At 39.4% G+C, this 20,210-nt stretch overlaps 1 protein-coding gene across 2 annotated transcripts in view; it reads right to left on the bottom strand.

Moving 5' to 3' along the window:
• Positions 1-20,210, bottom strand: part of SNX9 (sorting nexin 9) — a 118,309-nt gene that overhangs the window by 72,709 nt on the left and 25,390 nt on the right. For both annotated transcript variants that reach the window (XM_063096665.1, XM_063096666.1), the window contains exon 2: positions 182-268. In XM_063096665.1, the coding sequence (XP_062952735.1) occupies positions 182-268 (87 nt within the window). The remainder of the gene's footprint in view (positions 1-181; positions 269-20,210) is intronic.

Below are 20,210 nucleotides of genomic sequence, written 5' to 3'. Positions count from 1 at the left end.
TATCTTTAGGGTACTAAACTATTCTCAATGTTTATATAACAGCTTCTTACTTCACCATCAATACTTCATAAGCAACAGAAAGGAATTCACGTGGGTGTGAATGATCAATTTATCAAAAAAAATAAAATCTTAAAAATAAGTCCATAAGGAACACTCAGTGTTAAATGTGTAGCTCTCTTACCAGATTTGTAATTGTGATGATTTCTCCTTCATTAACTGTCAGTTCATTATTTCCTGGTTCAGCAGCGAAGTCATACATAACCCGAGCCTATTGAGAATGGAGAGGAAAAGAGTGAGTTACAAACGCAAGCTGAACAGTGAAAAGCCAAACCACCTTTACAGTTCACTCGTACACAGGATGGTCTGCACATGACAGTGGCTATGTTGTTTTAGAAGTTACGAATATTACCAAAGGGATTCATCAGCTTTACCGTGAGGAAGAATAACACCAGTGGTGACAGTCCCTGCTCTGTTTCACAGGCAGGGAAGTTAGAAATCAGCCCTACAAAAAGTAAGTCAAAACACACCCATTTCATTAAAGAAGAAAAAGTATGCCCTGCCTTTTAGGAGGTAAGAAGTGGAAACACACATATCCTTCATTCCGGGAACAGTCTCAGGAACTGAAGAGACATGCACACATGCACACATGTTTAAGATTCACACATCTTTAGAAGAATTCCTTGCTGTTAAAACTCTCACTACTCCTTATCTATTCTAGCCACTAGAATGAATTTTGATAATGCAGTATCCCTAGCCATACTAACTCAGAAATTTAAGTTTCAGGCATACTTTTCTACTGTAATACCTTCCATTGTACTATGACTTACATAGGGCTTTGTGTGATGGTCATGTTACCTAAACAGCCGTGATTTTCAAACTCTTCCCTGAAATGGAATCTTTATTTCAAATAGAACAAACTAAAGGGAAGCTGTTCTGGTTGGTGTGAGGAGGGACTGCTCTTCCAGCCTCTTCCTCAAGAGGATCCTTGAGGCAGCAATCCAGAAATGTGGGGTTCTTGGAACACTGCCATGCACATATTCCAAGAGAGAGAATCACTGTTGTAAAATATATATACGTATATATTATAAGGTACATATAAAATAAGTATATATTTTAAAATCCATTTCAAATTTTAAATAGTTGTCTTTCATGGACTATCTTCTAGAAGTCCATCTTATAAACTGATGATTACATGTGCCCAGGAAACATATGATTTGTTTTAAAAGTAAATGTCTTAAAAGGCAAATTCAGGGCTGGCTAGTTAGCTCACTTGGGAGAGAATGGTGCTGGTAACACCAAGGTCAAGGGTTTGGATCCCCTTACCGGCCAGTTGCACCAAAAAAAAAAAAAAAAAAAAGGCAAATTCCAGTTAACCTACAGGGCTCATCAATCAGGCCTAATGGAAAGGCACCCACTGAACAAATATGTGCTGAATGCTTACCATACGGCAAAAGACTGCATGGCCCTTCTGCTCACTCACCTCTGCTTTTCTCCCCATGTGCCTAATGGTGCCTGAAACTCTTTTAATGAGGATTAAGTCATAAAAGACTAGGAAAAAACATCTAGTGATAAAAGATTAGGAAAAAACTCACATACTAAAATACTAAGATGGATCGACATGAATATGTGATAAAGTACTACAAAATGTTATTTATGGAATCTAGATGGTGGGTTTATGGTGTTCAATGGAAAATTATTCCAACTTTTCTACATGTTTGAGATTTTTTCCTAATAAAATGTTAAGAAGGAACAAACAGTAGTGTAGAGCCTGTCGCTCAAGAAATACCATCAACTCCTTTACTTCTGTACACTAAGAGGTTGGGAAGGGGCTTAAAGAACAGACTGGGCAGAGCCAACCTTGTCGCGCCTCAGCCTTCCTTACCAAGGACCAAGAAACCATACTGAGAGATTTTTCTCGGACAGCTGCAAAAGGAGATAGAATTCTGCTTGTCATGTTGCGGAGTACTTTTTAAAAACATGTCACATCAACCTCAATCCTTCGTGCAATGAGGGGCAGATAGCAGATAAATGCATGAGTTGGAAGGAAGTAAGCCTCGCCCCCGACGGCCAGGGGAGCCCGGTGTGTTACCATGGAGCCAAAGAGGAACCTGCTGTTTTGTTCTTATTTCTTAAGAATCCCGCTTACATTTTTTTTCATCCAGCTAAATCCAGTTAGTCCCCAAATATAGAATACCTAAGCCTCTTGTTTACTAAACTTACAATTTGGTGAAACAGAATGTGAAATAAGTCAAAAATAAAGAAATGGAAACTCTTACACATTTAAATATTATTGAACATTTATTTGCTGCTGTGGTTTGAATGTTTTTGTCCCCTCCAAAACTCATGTTGAAACTTAATCACCAGCGCAACAGTGTTGGGAGGTGGGGCCTAATGGGGGATGTTTAGGTCATGAGGGTGGAGCCCTCATGAATGGATTAATGCCACTATAAAAAGGGCTTGTGGGAGTGGGTTCCTCTCCTGCTTTTCTGCCATGTGAGGATGCAACGTTCCTTCCCTCAGGACAGCATTCAAGGCACCATCCTGGATGCAGAGAGACTGGGTGTTTCCTAACCTGCAGAAGCCTTAATCTTCGACTTCCCAGCCTCCAGAACTGAGAGAGAATAAATGTCTCTTCTTTACAAATTACCCCAGTCTCAGGTATTCTGTAACTGTAGCACGAAATGGACTAAGACACTCACAGGAAAATGTTTTATAGACATTGTAGGTTTATTTAAAAAATTGAATTAAGACAACAAACAAAAAACTAGAGATGCTCCTTAGAAGTGAGAATAATTTTGGAGAACAAAAGGGTTTAATATGCACATCTCCAAATGAGCATAACATGTCAATAGAAAAAACACTGACCATTCAGCACAGAGAAGATAAAGCTCAGGAAAGACTGGAAACCTTTAGCACCAAAAACCCCTGGGCACTGTCTCACTGTACCCACCTCTTTTCTCTTTCCTATCCTTGCATTTGGCTTCCACCTGTTTTCTCACTTTCTCCTCTTATCACTCCCCACTTTTTTCCTCTTGTCCACCACTGACAGTATCCAAACAGGTAAAGACGCTGACCTCAACCGCAACTGCCAGTCTATTTTTGACGTGGCCTTTGAAAGAAAAGGTCCATTTTTCTATTCTGCCTTTTCTAATGTTAGCTACACTTTAAGAAATGACTCTTCAAGTATCTTCAAGAGCTAAATTTCTACATAGTTCCTGGTCAGTAGATAACTTTGTACTATATACTCAACATATACTATCAACTATAATGAATATCTTCAATAGCAATTTCAGAAAGTATTACAGATAAGGTGAACGACTAGTAGACACTAATCTTACATATCTGTTCCAGTGACTACTAATCTAGTTATTAGTAAAATAAACATTAGCAGATTCAAAGCTCTCAAATTAAATGCTCCAGACACTGGAATGCTGAGTCTGCTAGGTGCATAATCCATTATCTCTAACACAGATTTCCCTTTCTGAGTAGAGAGAGGAGGATGCAAATGTTCATTCTTTTTGAGCTATGTTGTACACATGTCTTACTTCCTCTGTCGCACATCCCTTCCTTTTAGAAATTGTTCCTTCTTGGCTCCAAGTGACTGGTGAGAATATAACCCAAACAAGAATAACCAGAACTCTTTCTCAGAGTTCTTTGCTACAGGTGCTGGCGAGAGTGGGTCTTTCTCTCTGGTATTTTTGCCAATGGCTACTGGCTGAAGTATAGAGTGAAAAATGAGTATGTGTGAAAAAGGAAGTCACTGTAGGGTAGAATGATAAAGAGAAACGGTGTCCTGATCAGATCATTTGGAGGACAAGCCTGACACTATTTCTCCCTTGGAAGATTTCTCAGTTACAGGTGCCAATGTATCGCCTTTTGTGATTAAGCTAATGTAAATCCAAATTCTGTCACTTGCAACCAAGACAGTCCAAGTTAATACAAACCAATAATCCCAAAACTTTATTAAGGAAACATTCTAAATAGAGAAAAACACTGTTCATAAGAAGTACATTGCTATATTTCTTATTATGCAAAGACAAAACAAAAAACTAGATCCTATAACAGAATTAAAGTTAAAAACAGCAAAAAAAAAAAAAAAAAAAAAAAAAAAAAAAAAACCAACAAAAGAACAGCAAATCCAAAAAACTGCAATAAGAAAATTTCATAAGCGGTTAGAATACAGAAGCCAAGCTCCCATTCTTAAGCATCTCCTTCTTCGGTTTCACATAATTCACTGTTAAATCTTGTGAAAAAGCAATAAATCTTCAGCAATGTTGCTCTCCCAACATTAAAATGTAAGTAAAATATTCAATGAGATCCTCTCAGGAAAAAAAAACAAAAAACAAAAGTAAGTAAAATGTAAAAATATTCAGAAATTCAAGGGAGAGAAGGATTCCTTATTAATCTGATAACCTTGAGAACTGAAGTTTTACCTGTAGGTGATATTTCTATGTAACTACCTCATTAAATGGTGAGCTTGTTTTACTTAAGCACATTCAGGTGACAAAAAATCTTTCGCATGTAATGCTTTCCTCAATCTCATCTTTACCTACCAAGATCATTAGAAGAAAACAAATTAGTCTAACAGACCCTGAGAGCATTATTATACTAGGAATGTATGCAGGTACATTTGTCCTTATTCTGAATGGCTAAGGCTTAAATGCTTTTCAGTATCTATCAACCCGTGATTTCCGCAGACTTTGTTAAATCCTGACCTGTGCTTGTTCAGTTGTTCTGAACCAAATACAGATTTGGTTCACATTACTTATAATTATCACCATAAAATTTCATCCTGTTATGCTCAACCCATTGCTTCAATCTACTAAAAGTTTTCTGAAGTCTGAAGCCATCATTCAGTTATCCCTTATGTTCTTCTGCTGGGAGTCATCAGAAAACCCGATAAGCATGCTTTCTATGTTTCATGTGTCATTAAAATTGCTAAAATATGGCAGAGCTGAGGACCAAGACAGCTGCACATGATCAGAAACTGCAAAGGAAGATGGATCAATTAATTATCATGTTTTGAGAATGCTGCTCTTAAAACTTCCAAAGAAGAAATGAAGTCTGTTTCCTTAAATGTTCACAAGCAATTTTTAAAATAATCCATTCAAGAATATAGTCAAGATGATAGAGTTCTATTAAAGTTTTGTTTTAACAGTTGTTCTAGTAAAAGATCTTTTCCCAACAGAATAAACTTCTAAAAAGAATTGGTGGCTGCCATTGAGAATGGCTGAAAATTTAGTTTTTCATATGCAAAATTTTCAAGAATAAACTACCAGTGAATTAATGTGCTCTTTGAAAATGGTTTTTCTAAAAAAATAAAATAAAAGGTTTTCCTGGAATGGGTTTATAGCTGTTATCCTGAAATAGAGTGCACTTAGAGGAATTTTTAAACTGATAGTCAATGAGATAAGTAGTTTGGGAAATCTCCAGGTCAAATGGAAACGTAAATAGAAATTCAATGAATGGGAATATAAATTCCAAAGAAATATTTAGAATAATCATAAATCTGAGTACAAAAAAGGCAATTATACAATCTCAAGAGGGAAAAAGTTCTGAATTTTTAAAATAAATAAATGAAATTATATCACCCACTTCCACACTATTCCTCCCTCTCTGCAGCCCACTCATGCAGAACACTCCTGGACAGTACTTAGACAACAGGAAATCCTCTGAACTGAGGCCATGTTGTAACCAAACTGCTATCATTTCAAGAGCCTGTCAACCCAAACTCACCCAGATTAAATCTTCTATTTGCAAGGTACAATCAAAGTATTTTTAATAGCTGTTTGATGTGGTGGCATCAAACTGCCCATATCACAGGCAACATCACTATTACCAAGTAATGTGTCAAAACAGACAATTCTGCACCCACGTGATTGCCTGTTCTGTGCTCTGCTTCATCATTGCGCACACACGTTTAATTGGATTTTTTTATTTTTAAAGCCATGTCTAAAGGCAGGAAATGGGACGGGAGAGGAGGGATAGTGAAAGGCTGATTAACGGACACAAAAGTATAATGAGACAGGAAAAATAAGCCCAATTGGTGTACCGTCAACCCAGAAATCTATAATCAATAATGTTTTACTGCATGTAACCAAACAACTATAAGAAAGGAGATCAAATGTGAACATCACAAAGAAATGATTAAGTTTTGCAATGAGGAATAGACTAATTACCTTGAATAGATCAACACACTGTGTGTACATGTATTGAAATATAACTATGCATTCCATAAATACGTATAATCAATGTTTCGGTTTTTTTTTTTTAAAGCATCATGTCAAAATGGCTATGTCATGCAAAACACTTTGATTTGGTTGCTTTAAATCGGTGTTGTTTTTCCTTTTTCTGTAAAGGACCAGATAGTAAATATTTTAGTGTTTGCAGGCTGTAAAGTCTGTCTCTGCTGCTGTAGTGCAAAAGCTGCCACAGGCATATGCAAACAAATGGGTGTAGCTGTGTTCCAATAAAACTTTATTTATAAAAAAATACATGGCAGGCTAGATTTTGTCTATGGGCCATAATTTGCTGACCACTATTAACATGACTGGGAACAATTAACATAAGTTATAAAGGAAAGAATATTTGCAATTCATATCACAAAGCGTTAATCTTTCTAATACATGAGGGGGTCTTCAAAAAGTTTATGGAAATATTTTCATTATCTTTTAATTCTATCTTTCCACAAACCTTTTGAAGTACCCTTGTATATATAAAAGTAATGATTCTCCATAGCTTCACAAATAATATAAATCACCCAACTTTTGGATTTCTGCCAAAATAGTTTTAAAGGCACAATTACCCTTTGATCCAGAAATCTCACTTCAGGAATTTGTTCTCTAGATGTACCTATGCACTTGTTTATAAGGTTATTTACTGCAGCTCTGTATGCAATAACAAAAGACTGGAGACAACCTAAGTGTCAACTAGTAGGGAGCTGGTTAAATAAATCATGGTATCATCACAATGGGAATCATTCCATTCATAATGGAATACAACATAGCAATAAAAGAATGAGAACAATCTCTATGCCCAGATGTGGAACGCATAGTTAGGTGAGGAAGGTGGCAGAACAGAACATCTGGTAGACTACCTTTTTCACAGGTAGAAAAATATATTTGCCATTATTTCCATAAAGAAGCACTAGATAATAAAACAAGAAATTAATTTTAAGTTGTTTACCTAGAGAGACGGTAGAGGCAAAAATGAGTGAATAAGAACAAAAGTGGGAGTGAGATTTCTCAGCACATTTCTTTTCATATCATTTTAATTTTAACTGTGTTCATATATCACCTGTCCAAGAATTCTAAGTTAAAATGGGGAGAGGGCAAACATCATTTACAGTAACAGCACAAGATAAAATATCTAGGAATAAATCTTAAGAAATGTGTAAGACCTATCTGTTAATACCTCTAAAACATTCCTGAAAGACATAGAAAATTGGAAAAAAATGGCAATAAATCCTCCCGTCCCTATATGAACACCTCTTTGCAATAAGACTTTGCCACTCCTCCCATTAAGACTCTAGACATGTTCACGTGCTTGCTGTGGCCAACAGAATACGGCAAACGTGATACAAGCAAAGGCATGAGAGGCACTTGCACACGGGGGCCTGCCTTCTCTTCCACCAGCATCACCTCTGCTACACTGACCCAGCCTGGGTGAGCCTCCGCAGGTGAGAGACTCCAGAAAAGAGGCCCCACGTACAAGGCGAGGCTCCAAGTGGGAGAGGCCGCCCAAGCCCGTGCAGTCTCAGCCAGGCTTTCCAGGCCATAGGAACCATGCAGGGCCGACCCACAGAACCATAAGAAATAAGAAGTGCTGTTGTTTGAAGTCATCAAGTTTTGGGGTAGTCTGTTATGTAGCAAACACTAACTCATTCAAAGAGCCTCTCACGTTTTTCGATGAAAAACCCAATACCATCAAGACAGTAAAATCTCCCCCTTCACTAATTCTAATAAAAATATAAGCAGGATTTTTTTCTTCTGAAACAGGATAAATTGATCCAAAATTCATTTTGACATATTAAGAAACATAAATGTTCCTCAATTTTTTTCACAAAAAAGAGGAAAGACTGGAAAAGTAGAAAGTCTACAACTAGTCCCAAAGACAGATATATAGAGAAATGTAGTAGTATAATAAAGACGGAATTTTTCTGTTTTAGAATAAGTAGCTACCTGGAAAAAAATAAAATTGGATCCCTACCTCATTCGCTACACCGAAATAAACTGTAAGATGGGTCAAAGATTTACAACGAACGAAGGGGAAAAATAGGTAACCATATATCTAGTGGTCAGATTGCGTTCTCCAAATAACATTTTTCATTAAAAGGAACCAGATTTACTTAGAGAAACAGCTAACTCCAGGTTTCAGGGGAAAAAACAAGGACAAAACCCTTACATGACATACAAGATGGGCCTGGAGCATCTTTTCCTATCAGATTATCAAAGACGCTAGCAAGATCTACTACGGTTATATCAAAAGGACACAGGAGCCAACTTGAAGATGGGCTTGCTGCCCAGATGTGGGACAATATGAACATCAGTCAGGACAATGACTGCAATGCACTGAAACACTAAATTCTTTAAATCTGTGAGTTCATACTGATAAAACTGATTGGTCACCATTATAAAATACTAGGGAACCAAGTTTGAAAAGTGGTAAATAAAGGTGAAGAAAGCGAAGCACTTACCCTGCCTCTCCTTTAAAAACTGTACCTTTGAGTAATCAAGTAGCAGATTAAAAGTTTCTCTTTATAAAAATATTCCAGCTAGTAAATGAAGGAATAACAGAATTAGAACATCATTTTTCAATCCCCAATGATTTAATTCATCTAAGCATAGTGAATCAAAAAGACAACCAGACATTACCTGCCTTCTGATTGAACACAGTATCAGTTATGAAATACAATAGAAAGCGTTTTATGTAAACCATAAAATGTACCAAAAGAAATCTTAAGAGAATGTTAAAAAATACTCTTACCGTGGAGGAGTATTTTTAAGTATGAAACAAAATCCAAAAGTCCTTAAAAGGGAGGAAAGGAGCAGTTTCTCTTTACCCAAAATAAATTTCTCTTTACTCCAAATAAAAATACCTGCCTTGCAAAAGCCAACATAAACAAGATAGAAACAAACTGGAAAAAATGTTTGTAATTCATAACACAGACTAAGAGAGGACTAAAAGTCCTCTACTCTATATAGGGCACCTATAAGTCAATAAGGAAAAAAAGAAAAAACATGGCTCTTAAAAGCATAAAACCTCACTCATAAAAGAATATAAAACTAAACAGATACTATTTTTTACCTACCAGGCTGGCAGAAAACAAAAGCAAAACTGCTAAAAACATCACTCTTGGGAGGGTGTAAGGTTCAGGGAAACAGGTATGCTGCAAGTGAAAGGCACTTGGTAACACCTCTCAGTATTACAAACACACGTACTCTCTTACCCAGAAACTTCTATTCTGGGAGTTCATCCTCTAGAAATATTCTCACATTTGCAAAATGACATACATAAAGGGTTATTCATGGCAGCACTGTTTCTAACAGCAAAACACAACCTAAAAAAGGTAAAGACTAGTTAGTAAAGTATAGCACTTTCATAACATGGAATTCTGTGCTGCATCAAAACAAAGCAAAACAAGGATTTGCTTATTTTTTTGATGTGGAGTTATCTCTAACGTATATTTATTAAATGAGAAAATAAAGCAAAGTATGCTGTTTGTGTTAAAAAAAAAGGGGAGGGAGTAATGCAGCACAGTGCACGTGCACTTGTTTGTACGTGCACAGAGTATCTTTGTAAAAGCATAAAAGAAATCGGTAACACTGCCTCTGAGTAGAGATGGCTAGTAGAGGGGACGAACAGTAGAGGAATTTTCAGTGTTATCCTTCTTAGTGTTATGTTTTGTTTTTTTTTTAAAAACATGAACCACTGCCTAGTCAAAAAAATTAAAAATTTAAAGCGTTGTCTTGCACCTCTACCTAGGATGCTCAGAATTATGTTGAAAACACCAAAATCTATGAGAGAATGCTTCCCTAGTTATAAAAAAGGACAAAATACAGTCATGCCCCGCATAATGACATTTTGGTCAACAACAGACTGCATGTACGATGGTGGTCCCATAAGACAATAATGGAGTTGGAGGTGTGTAGCAGACTATGCACATCTAGGGCTGTGTACACTCTATGATGTTTGCACAACGAAATTGCCTGAGGATGCATTTCTCAGAATGTATCCCCATCATTAAGCAATGTATGACTGCACTCCAAAGTTTAATTGAAAAGCCCATGAGAAGGCAAACGATCTATATTAAAGGCTACATAAGTGGTTAAACCATAATCCTGGAGTTCTCGTTCGGAGTACTGTTAAGTTCACTGCAAGTAAATATACTGTTGACTGATGGACGACACAGGGATTAGGGGTACCCATCCCAGCATAGTCGAAAATCCACATCTAACTTTTGACTCCCAGCCTACTGTTGACCAGAAGCCTTAAAAATAACATAAACAGTCAATTAAAACATATTTTACATGCTATATGTATTATATTATGTATTCTCTCAATAAAGTAAGCTAGAAAAAAGAAAATGTTATTAAGAAGACCATAAGGAAGAGAAAATACATTTGAAAAACTTTTAAACACATTGAAAAAAGTGTGCACTTAAAGTGGACCCAAGCAGTTCAAATTCGTGTTGTTCAAGGATCAACTGTATACGTAAAAATACTTTATAATAAAAAGCAATATGATGAAGTTCAAAAAGGAAGAATTTGAAAATCTTCCCTATCCCCTGCCAAAGGACACAACTGTTTGCACTAGTTCTGGAAGTAGCCTTCAAAATGTTATGCATTTGACATGTGTTTGCACATACACATGTAACCATTCAAACACCCGCACATGCACAGAACCGATTAGAACCACAGTATACATACTCTTCTATATTTTGTTTTTTATTTAGTCTTAGGACTCTTCATATCAGCATATCTACCTCATTCTTTATTACAGCTGTAAGGTTACTACTCCACTATTCAACCTCCAGGGCAAAGCACATTAAAACTTGTTTAGCTGTGGTTAAGAAAATAACTTCACCTCCAGCTCCAAATTAAAATAGCTTTATTGTTTCTCCTGACTGTAAAACTATATGCTCATCGTGGGGTACAAAAATATAGAAAAGTTTAAAAGCAAGCAGTACCCAAATCCCAAACCCCAGAGACAACTGGCAGAAACTTACTCTCAGTTGTAATAAATAGTGCCTCTCCTAGCCCCTCACCAGCACTGGGTTATTTGGCAATGTGTTTCATTTCCCTCAAAAAGAAGAAGGAAATGTAATTATTGGCAACACAGTGATTATGAGGTGGCTTTGGAGCCAGTCACACGGGGTTCATATCCCTACACTACTATTTCACCAGCCTTGAAAACTTGGCCCAATTCCTTAAGATCTCCATCTCAAATTCCTCAAGAATAAGATAAGAACAGCATGTGCCTCCTGCCACAAGGGAGAAGCGAAGTAATAAAGATAAAGCACAAAGAATAGTGACTGGCACAAAGGGCCGAGCAAATGCTAGCTTTCATGATCTTTGATCTTTTTTGAACATTATATATACATTCAGCATATGCTAAAAATTGTGGCATATTTTCTCTTTCTAGCTCTCCCCCACCCCCATCCTGAGGAGTCAGCCAGACCCCCTTTAGTAACCAGACTACCCTTCTGTCCCAGCAGGGTCAGCCAGACTAGCAGAGCTTGCTGGATGCAGCCCACTGGGCTTCAAGGAGGCCCCACCATGGACTTGGATGGTCCAGAAGGAAAACTCATAATTCACTGGAGCCAAGGTTAGTAGCTCACCTCCAGACCCAGCCCCACTCTGCTGGCAGTGACTGAGTCCTGGAGTGTGCATTATGAAAGTCAGGTCTTCTTCGAAGGGGAAACAAGCATCTTACACACAGTCTTGCATGAAATGATACAGGCTTACTTGTACCCAATCAACCATTTAGAAAAGAACCAGGATAAATTTGTGTGTGTGTATGTGTACCTGTTTGTACAGTATGTATAGAATGTACAACAAAAACAGCACAAAGTACAGGAAGGGGAAATGGAAGTACACTGTTATAGAGTTCTTGTGTGTGAAGTGCTATAATACTGTTTGAAGTTAGAACCTGTTAAGATACAGATGCATATTGTAAACCTGAGAGCAATCGAGGGAGGGAGGGAAAGAGACAGGTAGAGAGGGAGGGAAAGAGGGAAACGAGAGAAAGAAAGAAGCATAATCGTATGGCTAATAAGTCAATGGTAAAGATAAAAAGGAATACTAAAAAATAATACAAAAGAATGCAGCAAAAGAAAAAAATGGAACAAATGATAGGTGAAGGAGAAGAGAAAAAATAGCAAGATGGTACACTTGAACCAAATTAAATCAATAATTAAATGTAAATAGTCTAAACACACCAATTAAAAGGCAGATATCGTCAACTTGATAAAAAAGCAAGATCCAGACTATATGCTATCAACAAGAAATGCCACTTTAAACACGAAATACTTAAAAGCAAAAGAATAAAAAAGCAGGAAAGCTGATTTTTTTTGAGAGTATTACTGCTGTAGAGCTCTAGCTTATATTAGGATACAGGCTAGGGTGGCAGAAGTAAGTAGAAACAGTCTTTTCAGCAAGACTGACTCACTCTGGCAGCTGGCTGGGTGACTGCATCAATAGGACCAAGGTTCAGGATCCCTGAACACCTGTACACCTTGACTCTGGATGTGTGTAGAAGAAGGAGGGAGACAGGTGGATGTCACTACAAAACTGCTACCCAACAGCCAGGAGTGGGTGAGCAGTGAGGAAGGAGGAAGGATACAGGGGTCCTTTTCTTCTGTGGATAACAAGACTTGGAGAAGGGCCGATTTAATGAAATCATACTTCAGAAAGCAGACAAATATTTCATAATAAAAATAGTGGGCAAACAAACTTTAGCTTCAAAAAAGATGGAATGTCAGGTACTGGATTTACCATCCCACTTTAAACAACTCAAACAACAAAATATATGAAACAATAGTTTTCAGGCAGTGGACAACAGGCAGCATAGCACAGTGATCCTTGAGAGACGGGGGTGGGAAATGAGGTAAACCCCCAAATTGCCCCAGTTTACTTCTTGAAGTTTTCAGCGTACGGCGAAGACAGAGAAAACCCAGCTAAAGCTTGTCCATCACTCTGCACTGAGGACTTGAAGATGGAAGATTAGGGAGGTCCGGAAGGCTCAGTTCAGACGGTAGAGCATGGGAGAGGAACAAGCAGCACAGAGACTGTTCTGTTCTGGAGCTCAGCAGAGAGGGACCTTCCCGCTGAGTCTTCGACTAAGAACTGATCAGCACACACATGCAAGGAAACTGCCAAGGGTGAAAAAATTGTGCGACATAGGGCACTGAGTAGTTATTCAGATAGGGATCCCTCAGGAGTGGGGAAAGAACAGCCCGACGCTAAAGGCTGCTCTCATCTCACCTTACAAAACTTAAAAGCAAGAATCAAAATGATCAAATTGTTTCCAACTAAACTGCATCCCAGAACACAGCTCAAGAATGTCTGGAAAAATACATGAATATCCAGCACTCAAAAAAGGTAAAATTCACATCTGGCATCTAATCAAAAATTACCAGGCAAGAAAATATGACCCCAATGAAAAATGAAATCAATTGAAACTGACCCAGAAATGTCTACTAATTCTATCATTTGTGAAAAGAACATTAAACATAAACTTAGTTATTATAATAAACATTAAAATTAAACATCAATTTTATTTTTTATTTATTTAATTAATTTTTTTATTAATCTTTTTTTACATTCTATGATGTTGTAGAGCAGTTAGGAGGGAGGGGGAGAGGGAAAGGAGAAGGAAATGGGATGGAAGGAGGAGGAAAGAGGAGTGGGATTGAGGCCGGTTGCACCCCCCTCATTCCCACAGGGGAGACCAGGGGGTTTCCAGTGGTGGCTTGGTCATCGCTGGGCTGGGTGCAGATGTCAGGGGGCTGTGGCAAAAGCCCTCGCCCCCCACCACCCCAGCTTGGGAACCCGGTGCCCTTCTTGCTGCAGCTTGGTGGTTGTCACCAGGCTGGTTGCAGGTGTTGGAGGGGCATGGCTGAGGACCTTGGCCTCCCACTGCCCTGGCTCGGAAGAACCTGGGTGCTTCCTGCAGCAGCTCAGTGGTCTTGCAAGGCTGGTTGCATGTGCCAGGTGGGGGCATGGCCGAGGCCCTCCACTGCCCCAGCTCAGGAGAGCCTGGGGAGCTTCCTCTGGTGGCTCATAAAAATTAATTTTAAATTAAACATTAACAGCAATTAAAACAAACAATGTAAGCATATAATGATGTACAAAGAACTCTTAAGATACATATTTTAAATGGTAAAAATATGTGACAGAACAAAAAAGTATGGTCCCATTTATTAAAATGTGTATGCCTGTGTATAAATGTATTTTAGATGTATTTTAGAAACATCTGGAAGGTAAAGAGGGCTTTAATCTTTTACTCTAGATATCTCATATGTTTGGGTTTTTTTCTTTACTGTGAGCACGTGTTATTTGGGTAATTCTAAATGAATTTATTTACTCAAAATACAGGCAAATAATAATACAAACCAAAATAACTAAAGTAGGGTACTAGCTCCTAAGCAAAGTTTAGTATTTGTTCAAGGAGAACCTATTGAGTAACTATAATACTGAGTAAAAATTACTTAGAAACAATTGTTGCTTAGTAACAACAGGTTGCTTAATATACGTTATTTTTCTAAATCATAAAGGGAAATTAATATCTAAATAGTATCATGGATTCAAGACTATAGGTAAAATAATGAGACTGAATAATAGAAATAAAAAAACTTATAAATAGTACCATATTATTATGTGACTCTGGAGGCATACTTGCAGCCCTCACTAACCAAAAAGCTGTATGACTGCAAACTCTAGCTTAGTATAGTCTTGTATAATGCAACATCATAGTAAAGATATTAGAGGTCAGAGAAATCAGCAGAGTAACAAGTGGCAGAGTCAAAAAAGTTTGTGAATTCTGAGAATCATGGCCTAATATAAAGCAGTTTTTGATGTCTGGTAATTCAGACATTTCATTATGTCAAACTAATTTCTACCCCAATTGTTCAAATGATCATGGTTTTAGAGTATTTGTAAAATTCAGACACTTCTTTAAATAGCCAAAGTCAAACAAAATGAATGGTTGGTGAGAATGTAAAATGTTACAGACACTGTGGAAAACAGTTTGGCAGTTCTTCAAAAAGTTAAACGTAGAATTACCATATAATCCAGCAGTTCCACTTGTAGGTATACAAGGGTACTTCAAAAAGTTTGTTGAAAAAAATCCCATTATTTTTCAATTCCATTTTTCCACAAACTTTTTGAAGTGTCCTTGTATACCCAGAAGAATCTGTCAAGGACTCAGATACCTGTATGCCAGCGTTCACAGCAGCACTGTGCATAACAGCCAAAAGGAGGAAGCAACCCAAATTTCCATCAACAGATGAATAGATAAACAAAACACAATGGAATATTACTCAGCCATAAAAAGGAATGAAATTCTGATACCTGCTACAACATGGATGAATCTTGAAAACATTATGCTAATTGAAACAAGCCAGACACAAAAGTACAAATATTATACGATCCCACTTATATGAGGTACCTAGAATAGGCAAATTCATAGAGACAGAAAGTAGAATAGGGGTTATGGGGAGGGGAAAAGGGGAGTTATTGTTTCATAACAATACAGGTTCTATTTGAGATGATTAAAAAGTTCTGGAAATAGACAGTAGCAATGGTTTGACATTGTGAATGTACTTAATGTCACTGAATTGCATATTTAAAAATAGTTAAAATGGTAATTTTTATGTTATATATATTTTGCCACTATTTTAAAAAGACCATACAAATAAAACGTACAATTGTGGGAAAAAAATGGTGCCCTAATTACCCTTTTCTTCCTTGTATGGAATTAGCATTACGTAGCTGACAGCTGTGACAGCTGCTACACTCAAGCATAGTCATAGCTATTGGCAGCGAGCAGTACTGAGGGTTGAAAAGTCAAAGAAACTAAGATATGCTCTCAAAAGTGGCCTGCCAGAAAGAAGCCTTAAGGAAAAGTAAAATACTTTAAATACAGTCACCAAGCATTATAAAGCAGATGAAATAAACTTAACATTGAAAAACCACTGTCAAATTTCTGCTTTAGGGCACTCTTGGTGGGGTACATGTAAGCACATGACCTTGACTCAGACTTCAAAAAATAAAGGAGAGGCCATGAGAAGGAAACTCAGCAAACTCTAAAGATAACCTGCAAGTGACCCTACCCAGTTACACTGGGACCTCTCAGTCAGTGACACTTTGTCTCCTCCATTATTATAAACTTCTCTATACTCTTCTTCTCATTGGCTTTTAAACAAATTGTTTGTCACATCTTTAAAAAGAAAACAAAAACCTCCCTTAACCCCACATACTCCTTTGACCAAAGTCTTCTCTTAACCTCAAGAAATTCAAATTTCAAGGAAAGCTGTCCACATTCCCTGTGTCTATTTCATCTGCTACTCATTCTTCAACCCATGCTGGTCAGCTTGGCCCACACCGCTATGTGACTGGCTCTGGCCAAGCATACCAGCAACTTTCTTACTCCAAATCCAACGGCCCTGCTAGGTCCGCATCTCTCTCACCTCCTGACCGCATCTGACACTGCTGCCCACTTCTTCCTTCTTGCAACTCTTTCCTCCTCCTTTGGCTTCTCTCTTGCCCTCTTCTGGTTTTCTCCCTCTCTCAGGCTGCTGCTTCTTTTCTCAGGCTTCTTCTGGTTTTCTTTTCTCCTTTCTCAGGCTTCTCTTTTTGGAGACAGGCCATGCTAAAAATGTCCGTGTTCTACAGGGTCTTAAGTCCTTCTTACTCTGTACATTCTCCCCGGGTTGATGTCCACTTGCCACTGTCATACTGATGAATCCCAATTCAAGTCTTTTCTCCTGAGTTTTAGGCTTATGAATCTAATTGCCTATCAGATTTCCAAATGTATGGTTCAAAGACACATACCCAACAAACCCAGAAACGGCCTTCATCAGAGTTCCACCATAAAATCTGCTTTCCCTCCAGCACTCCCGGGCATTCTAGATGGAACCTCACCTACCCACTTGCCCTAAAAAGAAACCTGAAAGTTATTCCTGACTCCTCTCACTCCCTTCCACATCAAAGAAAGACCTCACAAATCTGCTTTCTAAATAGTTCAAAAATCTGCTCACTTCTCTCCATCCATGGGTGAGTTCCACAGTGCAAGTCATTATCAACTCTCTTCATTTACTTCAAAAGCTTTCTCCAGCCTCCCCACGTCGGCCATGGCTGGCTTCCATTCACCTTCCACCCTGCAGCTGGAAGGGTCTGTCTAACCTGCAGACTGAGTGTGCCCCTTGTGATGAACCCTTCAGTGCTTCCCTCAGTGCTTACGATAAAGTCCAGGCACAATGCCTGGCACACAGGAAGTATTCAGTACCTATCTGTTCACTTAAACTAAGTCCAAACATTACTAAACAGGACTCATAAGGAGGCTGACCATATATCCCAATTTATCCAGGCCATATTTTATCCAACTAATTCCTGTTGTCTCAGGGTAATTAATAGTATCCTCTTTTATTCTCGACAGTATTCCAGTTTGAGGGGGGTGGTTAGGGAGAAATTGGTAAAGGGCCACAAAAAATGTTTACATTGTGTCATGATAAAATGACAAAGAAGCAAATAAAATGAATAAAAAAATTATTTCAAGTGGAGGGAAAAATATTCCATTTTGAACAAAAAAAAGTATTGGACTACTCAACGCTGAACACCTCCATGGCCCTTTTCACTTACCGTTCTCACCTTCAACTATAAATTCCAGACTTCATGAACAATTTTCAATTCTATAAGCCTGCCATGTCTTTCTGCCTTTAGATCTCTACACATTCCTTCTCCCCTCTTCCTTCATCTGACTAAATCCCAGTCATATTTCACGTCCCAGCTTAGATCTCACTTGTGGAAAGCAGACTATGACCTCCAAAATCTGTTATGAATGTACCCTCCTTATAGACTGCCTTAGAACACCACACTTCCTCTGTTGTTGTATTTACACTGTACTATTATTGCTTGTTTACATGTCTGCATTCTGTAAACTGTAAATTCCTTCTGTCTTGTTCAGCACAGTACTGTACCTGACATAGCAGTCAACAAATTATTTGTTGAATGGGTGAATTATTAATCCACTTACCATGTAGCAAAGTGTCTGCTACTAGTGCTTAGATGGTTCAAACTAATGAATTCACTGCCATTTCCAAATAAATGTAATCTTACTAGTTCAGTTTTCAAAGTATAGAAAGTGTAGTTTTCTTGAGATGAAAAACTTTCAGTCTAGGTTTACTGCCTCAGCTAAAAGAACAAAAAGCTAATACTTTAATAGGCAATCATAAAACTTTTAAACTTATAAACTAAACTTTATCTTGGAAAATGCCAAAGCTTATTATCCCATACATTTCTTAATTACACTTTTTCTAAATCTCTACCATGGTTTGGGGAGAGAATTCCCTCCCAATACCCTACCTAGGTTTTTCTGCTTACAGCCATCAGAGCCAATTTAAAAATTTTGTATTCTTACGAGATGCTTTGTGGTTGCTGAAACTGATGACTAGGTACCAGATGGAAGCAAGATAGCTGACATGTATTCATTTTATCCAGAAATATGTAAGAGGCAGTTGCCACTGCAAGGCACTGTTCTAGGTGGACATAGTGGTAAAAAGCTAACAAGGAGTCTTCCTTCCCTCTGAAGCATTTGTTTCAGTAGGAGAGCCAATCGACACACAGGGCAATTCCAGGTTGCAGTGAGTGCAATTAAAGAAATTATTTGGGTGATGTGACAGAGTAAGGCTGGGGCAGGAACACTTTAAATAAGGTGGCTGAGGAGGTGTCATTTGAGCCAAGACCTAGGTTGGGAAGGAGGTAAGGTTGGGTGTGGTGGGGGGAGTGGCAAGCACAAAGGCCTGTGTAAAGAAAGCCAAGTGTAAAAACACAAACCAGGAGTTTTAAGATGGCGGCGGCTGCGGCGGCTGGCGCGGAGTAGCTGAGGTGGAAAAGGTGGCCACTGGGCCTCAGGCAGCCGGGAAACTTGTGGACCTTCCTCTGGCCATCTCTTAAGGGAGGACTGCTGCTGCTGGCCGGTCGTGGGGGCTCAACGCCACTTTGCCCCCGGCAGGAGAGGCTGCCTCATTTACAGGCAACAGCTTTGAAGTGTGGAGCAGGAAAAGAACTGATTCTTAGCTGCAAAAGCGAGTCTTGAAACAGGGAACACGGCGCCAGGGCTGCTGTGGATGCAGCCAGGATCCCGGAGGCTGGGGCCGCACTGAAGGCGGCCAGCTGCCCTATCCAGGATTCGAGGTTTCAGGCCGGCATTAAAGAAGACTCCTGGGAGCGCCCGAGCGGCGCCGCGACTGAACAGCCCGAGGCGGCAGCGCCGAGAACACGGAAGGCAACAAACCAGAGACAGAGCGAGCGCCCGACCTGGCACAGCACTGTGAGTGATCCCTGGCAAAGCTCTGTTCGGGGGGTGGATGCCCACGCGGCTCCCCGCCTGCACCACCAGGCCACTCCTTGCCCCGGTGCTGCCTCCATTTTCCCAGGTGCGGGCAGCTCCGCCCCGCTCGGCCATCACTGAGCCTATTTGCTTGGCCTGGCGCGGGGCTTTCCGGACCCTGCGGGCCGACCTCCTCTCCCACTCCCTCCACGGTTCTCTGGCAGGGCTGGGGGTGTGGGGCGTCCCGACCAGTTTTGGGAGGGCTAGGAAGTACGGGCGGGCCGACTGTCACTCCACCACACCCTGGACTCTGGCCCCGGTAAACTTCCTGTTACTGGGAGGCAGATACCATCTCTGCGACCACCAGTTTGGAAAAAAGCCTAACGAATTTCTGGTTGGGAATAGTGCGGTAGGAGAGTTCCCAGGTCCGCTTGAACCTGCCGGAGAGCAGGCTGCAGGCGGGCACTAGACTCGGTTTATACCGGGGGGATACAAAGGTGAACAAGACCCGAGAAAGATCTACACAGTGCTACAAAGGCACCCAGAGAGACCGGTCGTCTGTGCCTAGCAGAAACCTGGTAGACTTCCTGGGCGAGGCGGTGCTGAGCAGGGTCTTGAAGGCCCAGCTGATAGACGAGGGGTGCAGAAGACACGCCCCA

Source organism: Cynocephalus volans, chromosome 5 (genome assembly GCF_027409185.1).
Source record: "Cynocephalus volans isolate mCynVol1 chromosome 5, mCynVol1.pri, whole genome shotgun sequence".
In the NCBI taxonomy this organism is placed as follows: Eukaryota; Metazoa; Chordata; class Mammalia; order Dermoptera; family Cynocephalidae; genus Cynocephalus; species Cynocephalus volans.
This window is presented reverse-complemented; position numbering and strand designations above follow the sequence as displayed.